This window comes from Phragmites australis, chromosome 16 (assembly GCF_958298935.1).
Source record: "Phragmites australis chromosome 16, lpPhrAust1.1, whole genome shotgun sequence".
NCBI lineage: Eukaryota > Viridiplantae > Streptophyta > Magnoliopsida > Poales > Poaceae > Phragmites > Phragmites australis.
Window position 1 is genome coordinate 29,335,963 of NC_084936.1, and position 25,217 is coordinate 29,361,179.

Here is a 25,217-nt window from a genome sequence, read left to right on the forward strand (position 1 = left end):
ACTCTGTAATAAGTTCACCCAATGCATAAGACAATACACAGGATGTAGGGTTGTTATCCCACTAGAGGCCTGAACTTGAATAAATCCTTGTGTTCTTGAATCCAATTCGATATACACCCAATAGAAATGTGGATTTGCGCACCCGTCATCCAGTATACCCCGGATTCATTATTAAGGATCATCCCCTGACAGTTGGTGCACCAGATAGGGACGCGTTTTTCGCGTTTTCTTTAGATTTGGAGACTATGGTTGGGCTATTCACATCCGGATCCACGACGACAGCGGGGTCCTGTTTCGAGGACCCCAACCATCATGAGGTTTTCATCATAGGGTACAACCCAGATGAATACGGTGTGCTCCAAGCGTGGGGCACCGAGCCGGAGTCCGAGAACTCCAAAACTAAACATGAAGTTTGCATGGCGACCTATGCAACGGGGGGAGGGGGGGGCAACAATGACACTCGTGCGGCGGGAACTGGAGGTGAGCCCCAGGCCGTGGGGCTGTAGGCCAAGAGGGAAACTAGCCTAGCTTAAGGCATGGAGATGGTCCTCTATTGCCCCAGCAATAGCAATGCCACCTTGACAAACGCGCGCATGAGGTTGAGACCTTGGTTGCGTTGTCTTCAAGGTCGTCGCACCACACGCAGAACGTGAGGGTCGGGGGCTCCCCCCCCCCCTCGCGATGTCTTACCGCTCTACAGTCAATGGCTCAACTACGAGGCCATGACCCCCATGCAGAACTTGCATACTGCGCGAGTACTTTTTAGCCACCCGCCAGTGGTGGTACCGGAGGGTTCACCGATAGTACCACAACTACGCGATCTTGCACTCTTGGTAGAGACTGCCAGACGCCAAACCATGTCAGTTGCCACCCCGTCCACCACAAGGGATGGTCGGGATGGTGGCCAGCAGGGGTCACAGTGGGCTTCATGGTGGGAGGGAACTCAGGCTCCCTCAGTGGCAGGGAGTACGAGAAGACCCCCACTGCGTCGGGATAGTCCACCTGCTGACCTGCATGACTCGCTTTGCAACCGCGACCTCCACGATGTAATCCGGGGCTAGAGGGCCACCTGAAAATAGGAGGGTCGCGCCCACGAGAGCAAGAAAAGGCAAGCGGCCTTGTCAATCACCTTCCCCTCGCGGGGAGATACGGACTCCTCCGTCCCCTCGCCAGAGCTACGAGACCATTGACTCTCCCCGTGAGCGCATGTAGCTGTCCAGCGGTGAGCGGCTCCCCATTACGGGATGGGGTGCAACGCTTTTTTCTGCTTGGCCACGAGGGATGCGCTAGTCGAACATGTTTCGGTTAGTCCTAGCCGAAAAATACGACGACTCGACCAACCTAGAGGAGTTCCTACAAATCTACACAACCATGGTGCAAGTCATGAGAGACGATGGGAAGGTCATGGAAAACTATTTCCCAACCGTCCTGGCTGGTTCAACATGGTCCTGGCTAATGAACCTCTCTTGTGGGTTGGTTTGGTCCTATGAAGATTTGTGCCACTAGTTCGTCGCCAACTTTCAGGGAACCTACGCCCGACCAGGGGTTAAGGATGTCATGTATCAGGTCAAGCAGCAGCATGGTGAGACACTACGAGACTACATCCGATGTTTCACCGAATACTGAAATACCATTCTAAAGATCACAGGCGAGTCCGTGGTCATAGAGTTCTGACGAGTTCGTTCATTCAAAGTATGATACAAGCCTAAGTTATAATATGATATTTACTCTTCGATGGTTTCCACCCGGAAGAGAGACCCTACATACTCCACCGCCCCCTAGCACTCCACTTGTAGCCTCACCTCGGCTTCGGGACCGGTGGCCGCAACCCCATCTCAAATGGCCTCGAGGTTGAAGCTAGGGCCACGGCTGTGGTAGCACTGGAGCACATACCTCGCCTCATCTTTCACCACCTTCGCCATGTCATTCACTGCCCTCGTCACCAGGATGCTGGGGAGTTGGGTGAACTTCTCCGCCAGGAGATTGATGGCGTAGTCCCAGCCCTGCGCGGACTCTTCCTTCGGCTCGTTGGCTTCCAGCACGATGCTCCATAGAGGCCCCCGCATCACCATGAAGGCATCACGAAGAAAGTCGTGGGTCCTTCGCTCATCCTCCATCAGCTTGGAATGTCGAGCAACGAGCGCGACCTTCTCCTCTTGAAGTACGGCTTTCTCCCACTTAAATGTGGCATTCTCCCACTGAAGCAGGCGCCTCGTCTCCTTTTCTTCAGCCACCAGCCTCTCCAGCTCGGTGTATTTGCGGTCTACCACCTCCTTCTCAACGATCAGCTTGCTGATGGAGGCAGGGAGGCTGGCGACCAGAAAAAGTAGGTTGAAGGTGGGAGTGGGCCCCATGATAGGCTCTACAGATGTGGGGGTTACGATCGGTACTTCCAGCGTTCATGCCACTACGGGCTCGGGGACTGGAATATCTGGCCGAGGCGCCTGAGGAGGAGTTACGATCAGGGTAGAAGAACTGGAGTGACAATAAATTATAGAGTCAAGAAAGAACTCGAAAGGAAGGTTTCAAAATTTGATTCACGACTGAATACCGAGCCTCGGTAATTTCTTTGATATTCGCGGTTTTCAACAGTAATTTGGTGGAATTAGGTAGAAACTAGTCGAATTTTATCAAAAATTTTAAAATTTTTAATTTTGAATTTGAACTTAACCGAAAACCGATCGATTTCTGAATGTGAACTACAGCGAATTGGTCGTTAACCGTGACTATCAAGCGGTTACAGACGCATTCTGAAACCCTGCTCGAAAGTACCAACGCCTAGCGGGAGGACTTATCGCATGGTCGGAGGGGTGAGTACAACTCTCAACCTTGCAAAGCTACTGAGTTGACCAGGCGAGGGGAATGTCCTATCTGCCATGGACCCATGAGCGGTCAGTGTCCCATGGGGGCGCCTTGGCGCCTCCATGAAATCCGAAACCTCTCCCGATCTTTTCTCCCATTGCATGGATGCTTGGTGGGCATACTGGTCACCCCCGGCTAGCTTAGGGTGAGACCGATTGCTCCCCTATGGGCCAGCGTCGCTCGTCGAACCTCTGCTCGGAGTCGACGTTTGACTACGAGCAGTCTGGTCACACCCAGCTAGCTCAAGGCGAGTTTGGTCATTCCCTTGATGACCAGCACTGCTCGCAAGACCTCCGCCAGGGGTCAATGTTCAGTCCCAAGTAGTATGGCCGTCGTCGCCACCCGACGGTTCAGAGACGCAACCAGATGGATTAGGAGGAGGCAAGGCCATGCTTGGTTGTGCGCTGGGGTGGAGGTCGCAGCGGATCTCTCTCTCTCTCTCTCTCTCTCTCTCTCTCTCTCTCTCTCTCTCTCTCTAGGGCGGCCTGATCGAAGACCTCCAGAACCTCATTGATGATTGGGCACAGAAAATTGATCTCAAGGAGGCCCTGCAAATGGCGCCAGTCGTGAAAATCTAACTCGTGAAAAGACTCAGGGGTGGGAATTTTGGGAAATGCCAAACTTACCCTCTTGCGCTGCGCTCTCTTCAAAGGGGCGAGATCACATAGTGGAAGTGCGCCGACTGGAGGACTGTCTTTCCTGGGGGAAGCTGACATTAGGATTCGGACCCGTGAGTCAATGGCATCATCAGTAAGATCTGAATAACAGAAGAGACGTGAGAGGTTGCACACCTATACAAAAAGATGATACCAAGGAAATGGTAGCGGGGTTACCTGTGCCGCTCTCCAGGGTGACATCATTCGGCCTGGAGTATAGAAACACCGGATGAGCTCACCTCTGCAGGGGGCACAACCGGCACTTGATGAAGTCGCGAACAACGTCTGACCCGTTAGCCCGGCTTCTCGAAGATGGCCAACCCGCTTGGGTAGGGTTAGTAGCTCTAGGGTAGTCACGGGTGAATTCCCGCACTTGTCTGTAACCTGCACCAGCGCGCTCAGCACGTGGATATTGTCCAAGGAACTATCGGCTATGAGGTAGAACTAATCCTCCCTCTAGTCTGGCCACAACGACTTGAGGCCCACCTCAATGTAGGAGCCTGTGACGCCGTCGCGAAGATTGAACCAATAGCTTCCAGTGGCTGACCCAATCACCGACCGGCAAGTGTAGAAGAACCAAAAGAGGTCAAGGCATGGCTTGACCCCAACGAAGTTTTCACACAGATGAGCAAAAAATACTCAGAATGAGAATGGAGTTGGGGTTGAGATGGAGATGGCAGATATCGTAGAAAGAGATGCCGGTGGTAAAAAAAAACTCGGAGAAGGGTGGTACGAGACCCACCAAGAAGAATAAGATGAGCAGCATGACCTCCCCCTGGTGGGGAGTAGGCGCGCTCTCCCCAGAGCGATACCCCGAGGATAGGCAGCGGGTGAGCAAACTGGCATCTTACATCACGTTCAGCCTCGCCCCGTTGCACTTGGATATGAGGAAGGCGGGCTCACTGCTGATGCGCGCCATCGAACGAAATGGAAGATGCAGTGAGGGCAAGAACGGAGACGAAGGGCTTCGAGTGCGAAGGCTTGTAGGCTAAGGGAGGTGACGAAATGATTCATGGGGAACCGTGGGTACTCCAATTTAAAGGGTCACCACGGTATCTCAACCATCGCGGGGTTTGATCCGTGCAAAATTCGAAAGGCCGCACGTGGGGAACCAAAATTCACTCGGGTCCGGTGGCAATTAATGTTTCTCTCTCCCATGTTTCTCTCTCTCTAGACATTTAACCTCCCCTCGGGATGCGATTTCCTGAGTCGACCACTAAAGTGGGCTGCGTCGATGACCACTCTCTGGACAAACTTATGATTGTGTGGGGCTCAAGTGGCACGACCATGGACCCCTATAGCGAACCACTCAGTCCACCACATTCAGGAGGGAGCTTGGGGGGCTATTGTCAGTGTAATAGATAAGGGGTGTCCTACAAGGCGGGCCTCACACTACTAAACGTCAGCCGGCAGTAGGTGTTGTCAAGACCACTGCCTCATCGTGTGACCAGCCACCTGATCGCAGAGAAAAATCCTACGACCAGCCCTTGATGGTCGCAAGGCAGGTACTTATGTAACCAGTCAAGTCTCATTTAATGCTATCCATTCGAGTATTTCCCTTAACCGGCATTCTCTTTCAGCGAAGCATGGTCGCTGGGCGGTGTGGTGTTGCAGTGTCTCGTCCAGTAGCATTTAATGTTGCAGGATGGCATGATGCATAAGCGTGTTGGCGTTCGATGATGGTGCAGGAAGAGCATAGCAGGGTGGGTTTGCTTACTCACCGTCATGATGAGTTAGGAATAGCTAGGCTTCATCAGACGTAAGTCTATCAGCTATTTTGGCATGATACGTTTGTATGAATATTTTTTCCGCTAGATATAATGGGGTGAAGACCCGATTTGTAGATATACGAAATATATTCTATAACAAGTTTATCCAATCCATAAGATAATCTATAAGACATGAAGCTGTTATCTTACAGGAAGTCTGAACCTGAATAAATCCTTATGTTCTTAAGTCTAATTCGATATACACCTAATAGAAATATATATCAACACACTCTTCGTCTGATAGACTCAAATTTATTTTCAGAGATCATCCGACCGAACTTCATTAGAAAAAAGAAAATGTTTTACTCACGTCATGTGGGCATTTTGCAATCAACTGCAGCTGATATATTAACCTAGCTCAATAATGAGCGGAGCCTATTAGAATTTTTTTAAAACATTGAATATAAAAGAGTTACTATCCTAGTTCATATTCTGTAAGAACTTTTATCGAAGTACGTACAATGTGCAAGCCAGAGGTAGAACCTGCATGCATGGTACTTATGTCATCTAACCCTAGCTAGCTGTCTTGTTCCTGTTGTCAATCAGGCTGAGGCTGGACGCCTGCTGTACCGTGCATGCATGGAAGGAATCACCGATACCATCGCTACTGCACAGTGAGACGACATGCTAACATGGTACAGTACCAGTACGTACCTACAAAGCTATCAGCTAGTCAGTCCTCACTTCGATCTCTCTCTAGCTCTAGCTATTGTGCTGTACTGGAGGTGACTGGTAGATCTTCCATTGATGCTATACAACTACCACAGGTCCACAGCCCCGGCCAGAACTTCTCTTTACATGCAGTGCCTGTCTGCTGATGACGTCTCATATGCTATGGCAAATTGGCAATACAGGGACGCAGATGTCATCACCGATCAGTAGCTCGAGCGATGACAGTTCAGAAAAGACAAGTAGCAGGGGATCGGAGTATACTATGCAATGAGATTGTGCCGTAGATACATGATGCAAGTTGACGTAAGAACAGATGTCAGGATGATGCATACCTGCATGATTGGTAAAGTAGTTGGTCAATTCCATCGGTGAGTCTCGATGGATGGATGCATCCAGTTCCTTCTCTACGTGGATATAAGATATACTACAGTACCGTGCATGTACATGCAGAGATCGAGGCAGACAAACAATGCCTTCGAATCGAAAGCCGGCCGGTGGCTGGCATGCAGCGTGTGATCTGAAGAATCTGACAGAGATTTTGGTCGGCGTGATGGAGATCAGACAGATGGCATGGCATGGCTGGGAAGGGATCCGTCGTCTACAACTTCCAGGGTTAATAGATAGGCAGATAGATAGCATAAATTATCACAAGATACTCAGCTGGGTTTTAAACGCATCGCTGGATCAAGTCTAGTCATGCATCCATCCATGCTCAAACCGGTCTAGCTAGCGAGTATTCTCTTTTCATTTTAATCAAAATATTTTCTTTTCAGTGCAGTGCAGTTTTTTACACCACGAGATGTTTCATTGTTTCTTCTCGGCTAACTTTTCCTCTTCTTTTTTTCCCCTCTTTTAGATCGGATCCCAGCTACATATCGATTTTTTTTTTTGAAAAATTAAAAAATTGTAAAACTAGATGTTTGAAAAAAAATCATAAAAATAGGCAATTGTCGCCTGTTGGAATGTGTCTTCCTTCCCTCAGGTGACACCTTTAAAAAACTAAAGATGTCTCCTGTTGTATGATGAAATTTATTTTTTTGTTTTTCATTTTAAATATAATTGTTTGAGTTGAAATTTTTTGAGAGATAGATTATAGCATCATTTACAACATATTTTTTCAAAAAAATTTATGACTATTTCGATAGTGTTTTGAATTTTAAGAGCAATGAAACGCAGTGTTTTTTTAAACCTATCACCCGTTGAAAGAATGACATCTTTACTTTTTAAAAGTTGTCACTGTTGGAAGGAAGATACCTTTCAACAGACGATAATAATCTATTTTTACAATTTATAATCTATTTTTATAATTTTTTTAAACAAACACATAGTTTTACAATTTTTTATTTTCAAAATATAAAAATAAAAAACCTCGCTACGTACATACGGGGGCTGCCAGCCCCTAGATAGTGCAGTTTTGGGCTCCAGCTAGCTATTTGAGCCACTCCTGCGAATAGGAGTGCAGGGCAAAACAATTCGGCTCATGCAGCTATCTACGTGTACGTTCGTAAACCGTGACATCACTTCACATCTACTAGTAATATAATTGCAGTATCGATCGATCGCACAAACGTCCTATGAATTCAGGCAAGATAAGGTCTCAGTCAAGACAAAAGGGCAACGATGAAAGGCAAGAAATAGTTAGCATTATAGAGAAAAAAAAAAAGAGAAGGCTTTTTTAAAACGAAATAGGCAAGAGAGTGACCTGTTATATTGATTAGAGAAAGCCCGATGGACTGGGAGTACAAGGCGCAGAAATCAAACAAAAGGTCCTGGAAAAGGCTAAGAATAAGGGATGGCTATAGACCAAAGAAAAAGCCTATTCTCCCCTAATAATGTGGCCAAGAGACTGCGCACCTGCAAAATTCAAGAGAGCTACTAGTCTTTGATTTTCTGGACGACTCCCATCGAGGGTTGTTCGAGGCGATCAAATGTTCTAGTGTTACGCTCCTTCTAAATTTCCCAACATACGAGCATGATGAGCGATTTGAGCCCCTTAGGCGGAATGTCTGGCCTATACAACATAGCAGTCCACTACTGATGCATAGAGGAGGAAGTCGGCCATGAATTTGGGTGGGTTGACGGCCACCCGATCCAAAGAGACATGTCGGCCCAAATACGTCATGTGAATTGGCACTCGGCAAAGAAGTGATGTCCGGTCTCAAGGCATACCAACACAACACACATAGACGGCTGCAAGGCCAACCTCCATACCAAGTTGATTAGAAGTCGACAACCTATTAAGATTTGCCAACTAGATAAAGAATTTGTATTTAAAAGATGCACATATATACCCTTCAGAAGAGACTAAGGAAATTGTAGTCCATAGATAAAGAACTAAGCTTATAAGCCGGGCTTGCTAAATACTCTCTATTTGTAGATAGAATCCAAATGATATCGTACTGGAGTTATCCTGTAATTGCACGTGCCGTGCTGTGTCGCGGACCCTTTGGGACGAGAATTAAGAAGCGAGCAACGTATATCAAACTACATAATCCAAGAGAGATAGAAGATGCCTATGTGTATGCAGTGCATGTGGATACGATTACCCTTTGTACTCTCAAAGCCACTTTTACTTCTCGACGCCGGCGCGCAAACCTCCGGCAGCCCAGGCTCCTCCACCGCCGGCGCCTTCGCCAAGCTAGTTCTCAACGCAGCGCCGTGTCGACCCTCCACGCCGCCTCCTCGACACGACGCACCACTGCAGCCACTCCAGCACGGCGTCGGCCTCGCAGCACCGCCACCGGTGCGTGCGCTCCGTATCATGCAGCTGGCTCCGCCCGTGCGCGCACGCGTTGCCCAGCAGTCACCTGAGCATTAGGAAGAAGAAAAGGGCATCCCTTGGTAATTATCATGCCAGTCTTGAACGCACATGTCCAATCCAATGGCTTGTCGGTGTCGGAATTTTGCAATCCCGTGCTTTACATGAATCTATCGCTTTTTCAGCGACACACGGTTTGTTTACAAACAAATAAGGATCTTGACCGGCAACTGTGAAAGCAACCGCTCAAACAATTTACTAGCAAATCGACAAAGAACTACTATCCAAATCGCGGGGATTCAAAGTAGCAGCGAATAACTACCCTAAAACTATCCTATGTGCACGAGAGTAAAGGAGAGCGAAAATAGATACAATTTTTGCAATTGACTGAGTTGTTGCAATCAACCTCTACCTCCTCAACTATATATAGGGTGGCTTGGACCTTGATATTATGTAAATAGGACTCCCAACCCTAAAACCTACGCAAACACGTCCAGTTCAGCCAAAAACATGAAAAGAATATGAACCGATCTACGAATCCAACTCAATTCGGACTCGGACTGAGCACCAGATGGACCGGTGATAACAAAAATGATAATAGCGGACCGTCCAGTGAGTTCAATTGACTGAAACCCTAGATTCTTTCCTAATCTACGCTGGATAGATGTTCCGATGTGTGGAATGCACTCACCGGAGGCTTGCGCCACACTAATATTTCCAGAGAGAAAACTCTATGCAAAAATTCATCTTATGTTCACCGGATAGTCTAGCGCCTCATGGATGCCTCACTGGATGATTTTTTTTTCAGAATGCATGTTTCTCTACAATAAATCTTCTTTATGCGCACTGAAGGATCCAGCGACCATGTTATACCTCACCGGACAATTTCTTGCAGAGAGCAAAACCTTCTACGAGATTTTGAGATATATGCACCAGATGTTCGCCGTTATTACCAGAGTTGTCGCCGGATTAATTCTTATAGAGAGCAATTTTTTACACAAAACACCCCTTCTACTCACTAGATAGTTCGGTGATGACACGGTCTTAATCGCTGAACTATTTGGTGTATATAAAAAGTTTGGCTATGCCATTTTTTGCTATCAATACATATCCCCTTGTTTTTGGTAAAGCTTGCATACCGAAAAACACTTTTATACAGTATAATCATGAATAACTCATTATCTATCTTAGGCTATAATTTAGGGTGATACAAATAATATATTGGTCATATATGTATGTTCTTAGGGCGATGATAAATTATATCGGCCATGTATACTTACCTCCTCAAATGTTTTGCCAAACGCTTGGATAGTATTTTTTCAAGTATTTCCTATTGATAGCCCAAGGCATCCTGTCTCCTTGCAAATATTGCAGCACGTATGAATTTCTAGGTACAATTTCCGTAACTTTAAACGGACCTTCCCAACTAGGAGATCACTTCCTGAACTTATTATCCTTAGACCCAATAGGTAAAATTGTCTTTAAAACAAGTCTCCTACTTGAAACGATTTTTCCTTAACTTTTTTATTGTAGGCTTTAGCTATTCTCAATTTATCTTTCTCAATCTTCCTCAAAGCTTTAAGCCTTTTATCATTAAGATCATCTACTCTATCTATCATAGCATTATAATAATCCACGACTGACAAGTCATTTGTCATGTCACTCTTAATGCGCTAAGATTTACCTCAACGGGTAAAATGGTCTCTTATACATACACTAATTCATAAGGAGTAACTTTAGTGGCACTATACTTAGATATCCGATGAGCACACAATACTTCATTTAAAACCTCATGCCATCTTTTTGGATGTTCCTCTATTTTCTTCTTTATAAGCTTAATCAAGGTTTTATTACTTGACTCAGTCTGTCTATTGGCCTATGCATAATGTGGTGAGGAATTAAGAAGTTTAATTCTAAATGATTTGGCAAATTCACGCACTTGATGAGAAATAAAAAAAAACCTTGATCGGTAGTTAAAGTTTGCATGAAACCAAATTTATAAACAATATGCTCCAAAATAAACTTGATTACCTCTTTATGCGTTATGTTTTCCAATGGAACGGCCTCGGTCCACTTTATAAAATAATCTGTAGCAACCAAAACAAAGTGATAAACCTTCGAAGGATAAGGATGAATTTGGTCAATAAAACCCAAAGCCCATCCACGAAACGTTTATGGTTTAATGGTATGATGCAACATAGAAGTATGAGCTAATTGTACATCACTAGATTTTTGACACGCTTCACATCCTTTGTAATATCTAAAGAAATCATCAAACATAGTCGGCTAATAAAAACCAGCCATTCTTAATAACTACATCATTTTGTGAGTAGACTGATGTGTACCACAAATACATTCATGTACTTTATCCATAGCAATTTTACTTTGCTCTGAACCTAAACACTTTAGAAGCAACACATCTTTGGTTCAGTGATACAATTCACTACCCAACATCACATATTTTAAAGCTTGTCGTATAATATTTATATCTACCAATGAACTAGAATTCTCTAAATACTCAATTAGCGGCTTCCTCCAATTACTAGATGCGGACAAATCTGAAATTTTAGACACAACCAAACCACCTCCCTGCTGTTCAGCTAAATAAACATTACCACAAGCCAACAACGGTCTTTCTAATACAAAGAACAACCCTCTACTCACTCGATAACCGGATGCTTGCTGCGCTAAATTATTTGTCATCATATTCTCTTCCCTAGATATGCGTGTGATGGTGAAATCATTTAAATTTACTACGATATCTAAACATCTATCTAAATAACTATTTAGTGACCCATCAAAGCATTGAAAAACTTTAAAAATCTCATGCACCACTAATAATGAATTACCAAATACTTCTATACGTTTTACACCTATAGACTCTAAAATTTGCAAACATAACAAAACAGCTTCATATTTAGCTTGATTGTTGGTACAAAAGTATTCTAAGCGAACAACACCCTTTAGTGAAACTAAAACAATACCAACACATTGACCTTAAAATATAATTTTTATGGACACACACCAATAATACCAATCAAATCCTCATTATCAATACGGTGATCAACAATAAAATCAGCAAGAATTTGGCCTTTCGTGGATCTTAGCGGTTCATAAGCAAGTCATATTCAGTCAAAGCATATGCCCACTTTCCGATTCTACCACTCAAAATCAGCTTTTGCAACATGTATATAATAACATCGGTTTGACATGCAACCATACAAGTACTAGAAAGTAAATAATATCTCAACTTGGTGCATATATAATACAAGGACAAACATAATTTTTCAATAAATACATATCTTATTTCCGCATCCAAGAGACGTCAGCTCAAATAAGTGATCACATATTCTCCCTTCGCTTTCTTATGTAAGAATATCACCTATCACTGTCTCTTGTGTAACAACATGTAGCCGAAATAGAATCCCGACTTTGGGTGCCCTAAGTACGAGGGGAGGGGGTGATGACAAATATTTTTTATCTCATCACAGGCTTGTTGCTGTTATGCCCTAAGAGAAATCAGCTTCTTTCTTTAACCGAATTATAGGAGTAAATACACTAATCTTACCGGACAAGTTAGATACAAAACGTCTCAAGTAATTAACCTTTCCTAGCAACTTTTAAACATCTCTCTTTGATTGTGGTACCCCCCAACTTCTCTATAGCTGCTATCTTATTGGGATCTATCTCTATGCCTCTCTCATGTATTATAAAACTCAAAAAAGCACACTTTAAGTGGGTTTATTTTAAACCATACAGACGCATCCTCTCAAAAGCTAAGCGCAAATCGGCGAGATGACTATCCATATCATCTGATTTGACATATATATTTTTAAGATAACACCAAGTAAATTATGAAGATTAAATCCATAGCTCTTTAATAAGTAGCACCGATATTCTTTAACCCAAATGTCATAACAATCTACTCAAATAAACCAACAAAACATGGATATCTAAAGACCATTTTAAACATATCCTCTTCAGCCATAAAGATTTGAGTATATCCCGTATTACCATAAAAAACTAATGACTCTATGACCCGAAGCATCATTAATCAATATATTGACAATAGACAATATTCATCTTTAGGATTAGTTTTATTTAAATTTTTAAAATCAATGCATACTCTCAACTGACTATTTTTTTCTTCTCAATCGAGATAATATTATAAATCCATTCAGCATACCTAGCAGAACAAATAAACCCCATAATAAACAACCAGCTTATTTCTTCTTTGATTCATCTATACATTGTTCGTGAGGTCAATTCCATCGGTGAGTCTCGATGGATGGATGGATCCAGTTCCTCCTATGTGCGGATATAAGATATACTACAGTACCGGGCATCAGTGCATGCAGAGATCGAGCTAAGCATTACCAAAACAATAGAAGTCACAGGACAGTAGATAAAAGAGGATTTTACTCAAAAGTAAGTAAAATGGCCTTATTCATATGCGATCGAATAGGGAAATTTACAGAGGCTTGCACAAAAACTGCAGCTCTATTTAAGGCTAGCCACTAAGGAATCATGCAAAGAGAAGGTGAGAAATACTAAGGACAAAGGAGGAAAGGAAACAAAAAGAAGGGAAAAAAGAAAGAAAGAGAAGCTATTCAAGAAACTAAGCTTCCATCCAAGGTTGGCAAAGATCTATCCTAGTGTACATGCTTGACCAGCGCAAGAAGCCATCCTTGCCGATGTTTTAGTTTTCAGCAGCAACAGCCATCTGTATATGTGCCCCATCGTTTTGATGAGGAAGCATATGGATTATATTTTGAGTACAGCCCAATCACATTAATCAAGAGGTTCTACGATAAACCACTATCCTTAACTTCGACAGGCTTCACAGGAATAGATGAATTGCCCGCAGAAACTTTCTCAGCCGAAGGGCTTACAGTCTTGGCCTCACCTAGCCGCACAGCCTGAGCAAAACTCTTAGTGATATGGCCCACCAGGTCAGTGGGCACAGCCAAGGGTTTCTTGGGCTCAACAACAATAGAACTTGGTCGATGTTGCTGATGCAGGCGTGCCTTGTTTTCCTGCAGGGCTTTCTCACGCTCCTCATAAAAGTCGAAGTCGTCAAGGATTGACGCATCATCATCATGATTCTTAAAGATTTTCAGCATCTCCAGTCCTTGTTCTAGTTTCACCTGCAATAGGATCAAACATGTTCAGGTGTCGCACTAAATAGACAAGGCATGCATTTATCCAATTTCAGTATGAAAGTAGAATGGAAAAGAAAGGTACAAGAATATTAACAGCTGAAATGAAACTATGAATGCCACACACTAACAACTTGATAGGTGATTTGGTGATTCCTCATGAAAAAGAGAACTATGTACAAGAAGAATTCACATGCAAATTAAGCAAAGGGAGAAAGAAAAAAAAAAGTTTAAATACCTCCTGTGTATCCCGGCTGTTAGTTACTGGTTTATTGTCGTTGTTTTCAAGAATTATATGGCGGAAGAGATTATTTGGGACATCCTTCACTATGTGCCACTTAACAGGGAATTGACCAGTCCACTTATCTTGCTGCCAGTAATCCACACTTTTCTCAAAGTCTACTGGTCCAATCATCTCTGCAACGCCACAGAATTGTGCACTAGCATTCACCTGTGTATATTGTACCAATTTCTAATTATTAGCAAGGAATAACAATACGGGAAGCAAAAAAAGAGTGATGGACACAAAAGAAACAATAAGAAAGTGAGATGAGGCCTTAATTACCGAAAACAACAGAAAAACGGGACAGTGCTCTTCCTTCTCCTTAGTTTCGCGGTAGGCTGAGTCCAGTTTCTTGTTTCCATTTGTGGTGCTAGCCCAAACACCATATTTGATGCTCTTGTGCACATTATCTTCGCTGTAAGATTTTATGATGAAAAATCTGGCATTCGTGTACTCTGTACCAAAGTCAGGCCTGTTGTATAACTCACGACCAACTCCTGTAGAAGGTTTCTCATCCATACTGCCACCCTCTGGTTGCTTCTTAGGCTTAGTAGCACGTGGGCCCCGACTCTGCTCATCGAGAAAGCCAAGTGAACCATTGCAGCTGCAAATAAGAGCATTATCCCTTCCTCTCATGCGCGCTTTCTCGATCGATATGGAACTTCTACCATTAAGGCCAAAGCTAGGGAAGGAACCTCCATAATTATTGGCCTGTGGGAAAACCCCACCATGAGAGAACCCTCGTCCATAGGAGTCAGTGGGGGGTCCAAAACCATAGAAGGGCTCCTGGTGAGGCGACTGCTGAAACTGGGGGGACAGAGACAAAACAAATTATCAGAAGGCAGATCTTTAGTTTTTCTGACATAAATAATATGCATCAGCATAAAAAACAGCAACTCGAAATTCACGTAAACGGGGTGTAATTCACCAAGCAGTGACAGATCAATGCAAGCACATGCTTGCAGAGCAGAGTTTGAGTGGCAGCAAGAGGCATCAAACAAATCTTGAGTTTGGATATTAGCTACAAACATCTATGGCAATATCAGGATTCAGGAACATTTATTACAGGGTGTGGGCAGATTTTCCTTGTTGTGATATGTCAGGTCACCAGTGATTGCAAACAAATTCAGGGAAGGAAATTGATAATTGTTTCATGGTAAATTGATAATTGTTAGAATCATGAGTAAATTAAGCTTACATCTTACATTATAATAGAGAATAGTCAAATCAGGGAACTTTGTGAAAGCCAAAAGTTCAAGTGTTCGACCATCGACATGATAACAACACGACAGACTATCCTGGCTGATTTCTTTGTACCTATTTCTTAGAAACAAATGCAAAGCAAACTTTGATTGCAGAAAACAGACTTATCGCTAAAAAAACATATACTGAAGGGGTGGGTTTACATTGTTCTTTGTGGATAAAAGTTGGGCAAGAATTGTTTTAAAAATGAATTGTTACTCCCAAGATTCCCATCAGAGTAACTTGCATATGAGCTGCATCCGTGAATTATCAAGTCTTATTTGAGGGAAGAAAAAGCAAAGAGTTAGCAATGAGAAAAGAATACCATTCCAGGAGCCATTGGAAAGTTGCTTTGGCCAAAGGCCCCTGAAAAGCCACCAGCAGGTTGAGGTGAAGCTGCAGGTGATGGAAATGACCCGGTTCCTTCTGATGATCTGAACCATTCTGAAAGATGTCATCAAAAGGCACAAAGTTAAAGTATCACCTAAAAATAGGACATAAATCACTAAACAAAGCACAAAGTTAGATAATAACCAGGTCTTGGACCAAAAAGGAAGCTGTTTGGACTCAGAGTATCTGCGATAAAAGCTCCTTGTGTTGGGTCAATCGGCATCATAGTCTCACCCTGTGATATTGGAGTAGGAGAGCTTAAATATGGCATGCCAGGTGGTACTGATTGCTGGTAGTAAGGAGCCGAGAAGGAGAACTGCTGAGGGGAGTAGAGCTGACCATCTCCACTAACACTAGCCGGTACAGGTGTTGCAATAGGAGAATAATGAGCATATGGGTCATAGCCATAGCCACCATGGAACATCAATGAAGGGTCCTCGTTGTATACAACCTTCAAGAAAAGTCAAATTTAGAGAAGTGCTCTTTTGAGAAGTTGTGACTGAAAAACTTTTTCTACTTACTGTTGGACTCACTTCCAATCCTTCAACACTCATGTAAGGAGGATATGCATCCCACTCATGTGGAGTGTTTTTGTATCCTGAACCTGCTCATATAGGGTGAACTATGTTAAGGATCTAACAAGACCATTCATCAATTCAAGAGAAAAGGCTTCGAAATCTACAGTATTGAATAAAAACAAAATAAGTGAGTTTAGTGACTCCACTAGTACAACAACAGAGTTTACATTCTCATATAGTCTGTTCCTGATAAGTCATAGGTACTTTCATAAAGAAATAAAGTCAAGAGCACCTCCTAATACATATATGTCTGGAGCTTTGGATATAATTGCTTCTTTTATGTTTTCCTAGGTTATCACTTCATGAGATCAATTATAGGACAGTGTAAAAGTCCATGCTCTGTTGCAAAGAATTGAGTAGGAATGTAAAACATTATGCAAAGTGTGAAGAGATATTCAAGCATATACAACCACAACAAAAAAGCTGACCTTGGTAATAGAATGGCTGTGCCTGAGAAGCATAAAAGTTGTGTGGATTATGGTCCCCATCTGTGTTGGATGTGCCAGCTGGGGCTTGTCCTTCACTAGGTAGATCAATAGCATTTGAATCAACTGAAATTGGGGGCACAATTGTTTTCTCATCCTTACTGGGAACAGGCTGGAGTAAAAAATATATAGATTGATACAGTCAGCTAACAATGTCAATAAAGAGTCAAAACAATGGATAAAAATATCCAAAAAGAATGATAATAGAGTAATGACCTGTTCTTTAGGCTTCTCAGCAAGAACAATCTTTTGTTCAGCATCAACTACTGGCTCCTGCTTATCCATGGAGCCTGAAACAGCAAGATTCAACAAATGATGTCAAGCTTCAACGAGTATGGCCATCCAATGTTAGGTAGAGCAAACAAATTTGCTGCTTGCTAGGTACGCCGTACCCTTTTGTCTGGGCCTACCAGTTTCAAACAAAAATCTCAAGTGACAGAGATCTGTTATGAAGTAAATCTAAACTTGCATACATGGCCTTAAATAGCAAACAAAGATAGTTTCTACCCCAGCACCTGGATACCAAAGAATCATATCATCTAGTACATGACGTACATATTGCTTCTTCCAAAAAAACATGTTGATCACAGATGAAAACTAGCACAAGGAGTTAGAGGCACCAGCTCTCCAAATTCTTGCACTTTGTTGCATACTTCTTGGCCACTTACTCTAGCCTGCATGGTTATCAAGCTAATAATGTGCAGAGTAAAGGCTTGTCGTTCCACCATTCACAGCCATCCAATTGTTTGATCAAAACAACACCAAATCCTAACTATGACCTGGGCAGGCAATCGGGTCTCATACTTGGATCACTGCATAACAAAGATGCACACAGTCGTACAAGAGTTTACCCCCGGTCTCTGCATAACCAAGATGCACACAGCCGCAGTTCCACAAATAGCAACACGATACAAAAATCACACAAAAAGGCCAATATAACAAGATGAAAATGTGTCCCTTCCTATGAGGTTATTCTGCTTGGGCTTGGATGCGGAGTTTAGACTGCCATCCAAATTGGGTAAAAAGCTGTATGACCACCCGCTCCAATCGCGTAACAATCGGGCCTCATACTTGGATCACTTAAATTTCTATAATGACACTGACAGACACCCTACCATAGCCCTCTGCTTTAGTACGCTCTGCACCAACCGTTCACATGACGTACACTCCAGGCATGCTTAATTGCTTCTGAAGCCCGTTGAGGTATCTGAAACAATGCCCAATCCACCCGAATCGACTGTGCACTGCAACGCAAACCACAAGCACGTGACACAATTTCTACATGACAGCAGCATCATACCCAACCAACTAAGCGCGATCTTGGTACGCATACACTGATACACGCAAACCGCAAGAGCCTGTACACATCCCATTACTCCAAACAAAGAAAAAGAACCGCAAATGCGCTACGATTGAAGCTTGGGCAATTCCACCGGGCCCTCGCTGCTCAAATCAGCAGTGCACACCATGCGAAGCAAGCAACGTGATCGACCCAATTGCAGACCCCTGCTCATGAACCAGTATCCTCGATATCTCGAATCGCACGAAGGCTATGACATCACATGGTGCACGGGAATTAGTGGCGTATGAATTCACACAAGATCTTATGACAGACTCGACGTGGGCCGCAGCAAACAAATCCGCGACAAACCGGATGGATTGGGGAGAGAAAGAATGATTTGGACTCCAATCAAATCATAACAAAAGGTTGTGCAAAACGAAACGAACAATCAATCCATCGAGGCAGGCTAGAGCTTCAATTCCTTACCGGCAATAGAAGAAATCAATCCCGAGTCAGGGCGGATCTCCGCTCGAGCGAACGACGAGGACGAGGCTTAGAGAGGAGGAAGAGGGGCGGTGGAAGGACGCCTGGATCGGCACGGAGGGCGGCGGATCTGGCGATCGGATCGGCCTCGATCGGGATCCCACACCTGTCTCTGGGCTCTGGCTGACTGGTACACCCCTTTTCTCTGGCGAGAGAGAGGGAGACTTCTGTTGCTTTCTCTTTAATTTCTAATATAATGAGAGGTAATTAAAAAAGTCTATTTTTAAAGCCAATTTTAGAAGCTATGGCTTTTCCAAACAAATTGACGGTTTCTGAATTGGGCTTATCAAAAACGGGCTTCTCTAAACTGCCTTCCATTACACTGAAAACCGTATCTGAAGCTAAAAATCACACGAACAAACAGAGCTTTAGCTGTGAGACACTCAATATCCTACAGTAAAAATATTTTTATAATCTATAGCTTATTTCTTAGTGTCTCGTAGCTAATACCATATAAATGTAGTGTCCTGTTCCATAACAGCCAGCTTGTAAGATTTAAAAAAGAAGAGACGGTATTAGTAAGTTATGAGCATAGAACAAAAGGTTGGACCGGTAAACCATTGAGGCTGCTACCTACTGTTCACTGGTTTGGTGGTTGGACTAGTGGATCAACGGTTGAACTGTGGTTCACAACAGTTTTATAGAGCACGTATTTGTCAATTTACACAGCAATAAGCTATCTTTAATGGTCAGCGGGGCAGCACTGAAGCGTGGCATCCAAGTTCGGCCTCCATCTCGACCTCTTTTCTTAGAATTTCCACTCAAATAAATATAGGAGTATTTCCTCCTAGGCCTTTGAGGTCAGTTTGGCCCGTTTAGACTAGACGAAGGCCCACTATGCATCTGGAATTTATTTTTTTTACGTTTGGTTATTTGCTATACCGATATTTTTTTAAGCCGGATCCTCTTTACCCGGAGCTTTCTTTAGAAGCTATTTAACGGGAGCGTGTGATGCCAGAGTTCGAACCCGGCAGGCTTGGCCACTCCCTTTGACTGTTTTGTGTGTATGTGAGTAAGACTACTCAACTTAGTGAGGAGTAACGACAATCACAACAACATCATTAAGATAAGAGGAAACATCTTGAGCAGATAGATACTTATTCGTCCTCACAAAACACAGCAGGTTACACAACATGATCATGGATTGAAAAAAAAAATGAGCTAGTAACAGCACGACAGGGCAAAGCCAACCAAACGAACTAGGCATGAATGAACTTAAAGAATACTCCATCACTGAAACATCATCACCAGCAGCTAGCTCATAGTCAGCTTGTTGCGGTGTCGACGGCGCAGCTTGGCCTGCGAGGATTCATGCGATCAGCATCTTTCTTTACGGCCTGCAGAGTTATTTTGTTTTGCTACAAAATAGTACATGGAATTAATTCCATTTGATGAGCGAGGGGGCAAATGGCATATATAGTAAAAATATACAATTTAAGAAAACTCAAAATGACTTGTAATGTAAAGAATACTACAAACCTTGAGGGCTCCCTCCTGCTCGCTCGTCAGGCCTTGAAGGGATCTGAAGACAGCGGCCGGTCTTCACTGCAATGGGTACCTTCATCTTCTTTTGGTCCGGCAACCGGAGGAGGCGTCTTAAGTAAAGAGTGTCTTGGGTGGATCACAAGTATTGAGCACTGATTCATTTCGTCGTCCCAATTGTTCAACAGCTTGCACCTGCAATACTTGAACACAGAGCCAATGCATTTCTGCTAGCTAGTATACTTGGTGTAGTTGCAAATCAAGGCTACTTTGTTTGGTCCAGTTGGAGCAGATGTGGAAACCAATAGCCCTCGTCTCAGAAAGCATAGGCACTGCAAGGACTATATAAACTGGTACTGTATCGAAGTACATGTTTCCAAACCTATGGTACGTCCCACTCGGACCATTTAATTGGCTGGGGCACCACACGATGCAGTCTATCTGGAAATTACGTCGTGTCCTCATGGTTGGAAAATTCGTCGGTAACCGATTAAAATGCGCGATAATCGGGTATCTTAGTCTGGCTCGGTTTCAAAGTTTGAACAGTAACCGAATTTGATTTAAAAAATTCAAACTGATTTTTAAAAAACTCAAAAAATCCAAAAAAAATCCATAAAAACCTAGAGCAAATTATAAGAGTATATGTGCAAACAAAATTCAAAACTAATCTCGTTTGCAGCACCAAATTGACGATCAAAGTGCGTAACTCGGTTAAATGGGCCGACATGTGTAAAAGGCTGATATGGGCCGAATACACAGTAATTTGCACAGTGATATGGGCCGAAGGGATAAGGATGTCGGCGGTGTGGTGAGCATTGTGCACAGCAGAGATTCCTCACGCTCCTTCTCGCAGCCGAAGTAGCAAGTTCGTCGCCCGCCTGACCAAATCTGCTGCTGTCCAGCGTGATTCTGGCGTCGGAGCAGCGGTTATCGAGCTCCTGGGCTCGGTAACCAACCGCATCACAGCAGTTACCGACCAACTTCGACGAGCTGTGCCGACTCCGTGATGTGGATCGGTAACCGACGAAGGAAGCTCGGTAACCGCTCTAACCTCTATGATTTATCGTGTTTCTTGATCAGTAACCGTGGCTATGGGGTCGGTACGGGATGTGTGTGGTCGATTCCGACGATACAGTGCGTGATGCGCTCGGTTATCAACCTTTAGTAGCGTTTTTTTGTGTAATATGGTCGGTAATCGGTGTTAGAAGGGCGGTAGTTTGTTGTGTAGTCAATTAGGAAGATGTAGTGGTTGATTCGCCCGGTTATCGACCTTATTACATCGGTTACCGTATACATGTGAATGTTGTTAATATTCGTGCAAGATAATTGACCATTTACTAGCGATTTTACGTGCAAATGTTGGTAATATTCGTTCAATTGAGTTTATTAGTAGGCTAACCATTCATAATATTCGTTTACTAGCAATTTTAACATGCATGGAGATATTTATTAGAAATCGTAAACTAATCGATGACGGATAAAGATGTGGTGTGGTAGCACGGGGACAATTTGGCCCCGGGGTTTATATGCAATTAATGCAATAAGAAAAAGAAAGGCAGTGGTGCCACAAGGTTGAAAGAACATTTGGCAGGACGCAGATCGAATGCTATACATTGTGATAGGGTGCCCCTAGATATGCGTGATTATTTCAGACGTGAGCTGGATAGGGCAAGAGATAAGAGGAAGGGAAAGGCTGAGGAGAGGGTTCAGAGGCAAGAATCAGCAAGAATTCAGGTAGATTTGACAAGCGACAATGAGGACATGGAAGAGAAAACAGGTGCAACGTGCCATGGCTCAGTCGAGGGACGAGGAAGAGTTCAGGAGGAAGGCAGGCGAGTTCTACGAGTATGAAGGTGGTAGTGGTAGTGACAGAGGGAGCTTTGTGTTAAAGAGCATGCTTAGGAGAGCATCTTCAATAAGGAAGCCACCAACAAGTGTCAGAGATTACAATGTTGCTTTAGCAAAAGCCCCTGTGCAGCCGAGGATTGACACCGGGTCATGAAGTGCGAAGGGAAAGAAAACAAAGGAAGCTATTGGTTTGGCATGGTCCAAAAATTTTCACACTTTAGACATTCCTGGTAAAAGAGCGGACGATGCATTCTTTGTCACTGCAATAAAAGAAATATAGAAATAGAGTGAGTGATTAAGTTTGTAATGAATTTATTGTTGTCATATTTATTTTTTTTTGACTTCTGACTATTTGTTCTATAACAGGCGAGGGTGTACCATCTCCAACTGATTGAGATATAAATGGTAAATATCTGAACGAGAACGAAAGTGCATTGAAGAAAATATTTGACAAGTGGAAGCTAAAATGATCAGAATATGGTGTGACTATAATGTACAATTCGTGAATAGAATTGACGCATATGAGTATTATTAATTTCCTCTTATATTGAATGATCGTGCTACATACACACGTACATTATTGTCGATCGACCGATATACAATACAATTGATCTGAGGGCAGAAACATGCATGAAATGCATGCATATATGCATCTTACTTATGAAGTCACGTACATATTAATTAAAGATACGAAGAATTCTACCGTAAAATGTGTGTGCACCTCGTACATCTTGGGATGTAGATTACAAATCTCACATCCGTTCCACTGATCCGCAGTTTCTGCAGAAGAGATGCAAAACAAAGAACGACCAACTCGGCAAGCTCGATCAGGCCGAATCTATCCAAGTCGTAAGCCTCCGCTGTGGCCGCACTAGACGTCGACGACGACGAGGGGTGGCGGAGTAGCTCGCCGAGCCCCTTGAAGGGGCAGCAGAAGAGCGGCCGGCCGTGATCCCCTGTGCTTCTTCGTTGTCTTCCTCGTCCCGATGGCGGATGCCGTTGGCCAAGTGATCGAGTTTGCAGCAGGAGGCGAGATGAGCGAGTTGAATTTCCACATTTTTCTTCCCAAGAAACATGAGCGACGTGTCAATGGCCCATCTGACACCGGACCCACCTGCCAGTGCAGCAAACCGACCTGCGCTTGCGGGTCCAGGCCCAGGCGCCTTGAAATGCCCTGCCTTGGCGCCCGAACGGAACCGTCGCAACGAACATCTGCGCTGCTCCCTCCTCTCCTCCTCGCCAGTCGCCACAGCGCCAAGAAACCAAGAAACCCACCCACCCACCCGCTCGCCGCCATCCGCCTCCTCCTCGGCAGCGGTGCCGATGGAGTTCTTCTCCTTCGGGACCCACGTCGACGAGGGCGGGGCGGGCTCCTTCCTGCGCCGCGCGTCGCTAAACGCGGCGTGGCAGGTGCACCGCCTCGTGCGCCACGGCACCACCTACGTCCTCCTCCACGGCGCCGCCTATGGCTGGTACCTCGCGCTATCGCTGGGCCACCGAGCTGTCCAGCGCGGTTACGACGCCCCGGAGCAGGACGACGTCATCTGGGACGCAGTCAGGGCGGGGTACGGGGACGACGACGTCCTCCTGGGCAGCGCCAACGGCAGGTACCGCCCGTGGTACACCGCCGAGGACTACAACAACCCGAGCACGATGGTGCATTGGGTGGTCGAGGACATCCCGCCGCCAGTCCCTGCAGATCCTGGTCAGGTGAGCTCGCCATCCCCTTATTGATTTGGGCGGAGCAGGATTCTCTCGTCGATTCTGAGTAGATTCTTGCAACAACTCATATATCTGACGATTGAATTCTCCTAGGAGCAGTTCTTGAGTCTCTTCTTTGCAAAACGCTCCGCCCTTGTTACTGAAACTGTGAACTGCTTATTTCTGCCTGTTAATTTCACGGCGATGCAATTCTTGGTACAATTTGTGCCAAGATTACTTCTTGGTTTGCTCCATGAATTGTTCCTAGTTCCGATTCTACTACTGTAGGGCGCGCTTCCAGGGAGCAGTGGTTGTCGGTTCTTGCATTTGGTTCGCTTTAGGGAGCAATTCTTGATCACATTAGTCTTTCGAAATTCGTACCAATTATCCAAAATTTTCTTGGCTTCTCTGCGATAGAATTGTCCTGGTTTCCTAAACACCTGTGCTCAATCACAACAGTGTAAACCAAGAGGAGACCTCGGTGACCTGTTCCGCCGGTGCAACGAAGAGCACGTGGACGTCATCGTCCTCACCACCGGGCCACCAGGTGATATCTTTGCAGTTTTCCAGTGGTCTTCTGATGAGATTTTCAGTAGTCAGACTGGTAAGAGGACAACCTGTAACTTGCATTCTGTCTTTCCTTCTGATTCGATGTTCAGTAGATCCTCTTGTTGCGTTTTTATTTACGTTGGTCAGGTGCTTGAGAGAATTATATGCTTTGTTCACAGGTGAGATTACCACACCATGGAGGCAGGTTGGCGCTGCCCCTCGAGGCCCAACCAAGGTTTAGCTCTCTCTGTCCTCTCTCCTTGGCAATTCTTGGAACCTGTCGACTGAGTGAAATTTGCACCTCTGTTACTGAAGCTGTTAATTAATTGCTACCTTTTCATATCTGCATGCCTGTCAAGTTTGGGGTGATGCAATTGTTAGTACAGTTTGTGACAAGATTAATTAGTTAGTGCTTCGATCATTAACTCAAAAGTTGTAATTATGTTATGGAGCAGTAGTTGAGGGTTGATGCATGACTGGTTGGTCCTATGCACGAGCATTTGGGCTTCAGGGAGCAAACCTTCATCAGATTAGTCATTTTCGCCTTGTTTCGTATCCAATTGTCTATTCTAGAAATTTATGCACGATTGCTTTATGAATTTTCTGTCTGATAATTCGTTGATAAAGGTGTTGTTGCATGGTTGAGTGAGCTCTTGAGTGATCTGTGACATCACTGCCATATATTGTAGCTTGAGCCGAGTGTCCGCGGCGTCGGGCGGCGGCGGCGGCGGCGGCGGCAGCAGCAGCGATGGAGTTCCGGTGCTGACGGCGGCCCGAGCAGAGGCAGGTCCCAGGCACGTATCGTGCAGTGCTACATTATATTCGGTGTGCATATGTCTGGTTTGCGGGGCTGGAATACTTTTGGATTGAACCATGCATCCTGTAAACTATGAATGAAGGTGGCGATTTGTAGCATGCCGGCGCCGCCTGAGGAGTACAGCTGGGCGGCAGCTCTGGG

General features: G+C 44.4%; 1 protein-coding gene across 3 annotated transcripts; it reads right to left on the bottom strand.

Moving 5' to 3' along the window:
• Positions 1–13,072: 13,072 nt before the first annotated feature.
• Positions 13,073–18,854, bottom strand: LOC133895602 (YTH domain-containing protein ECT2-like). 3 transcript variants are annotated; one of them, XM_062336033.1, is made up of 9 exons: positions 18,623–18,854; positions 17,071–17,144; positions 16,798–16,966; positions 16,325–16,395; positions 15,936–16,242; positions 15,727–15,845; positions 14,442–14,966; positions 14,115–14,327; positions 13,073–13,864 (listed from the first exon to the last, which is right to left on the bottom strand). In XM_062336033.1, exons 2-9 carry the CDS (start codon positions 17,137–17,139, stop codon positions 13,523–13,525), a joined length of 1,815 nt encoding a protein of 604 aa, XP_062192017.1. In that variant the 5' UTR covers positions 17,140–17,144; positions 18,623–18,854; the 3' UTR covers positions 13,073–13,522. The 3 variants fall into 3 exon arrangements, with proteins under 3 accessions (XP_062192017.1, XP_062192018.1, XP_062192016.1); XM_062336034.1 differs by having other exon boundaries at positions 16,026–16,242; positions 16,313–16,395; XM_062336032.1 differs by having other exon boundaries at positions 16,313–16,395.
• Positions 18,855–25,217: the final 6,363 nt, after the last annotated feature.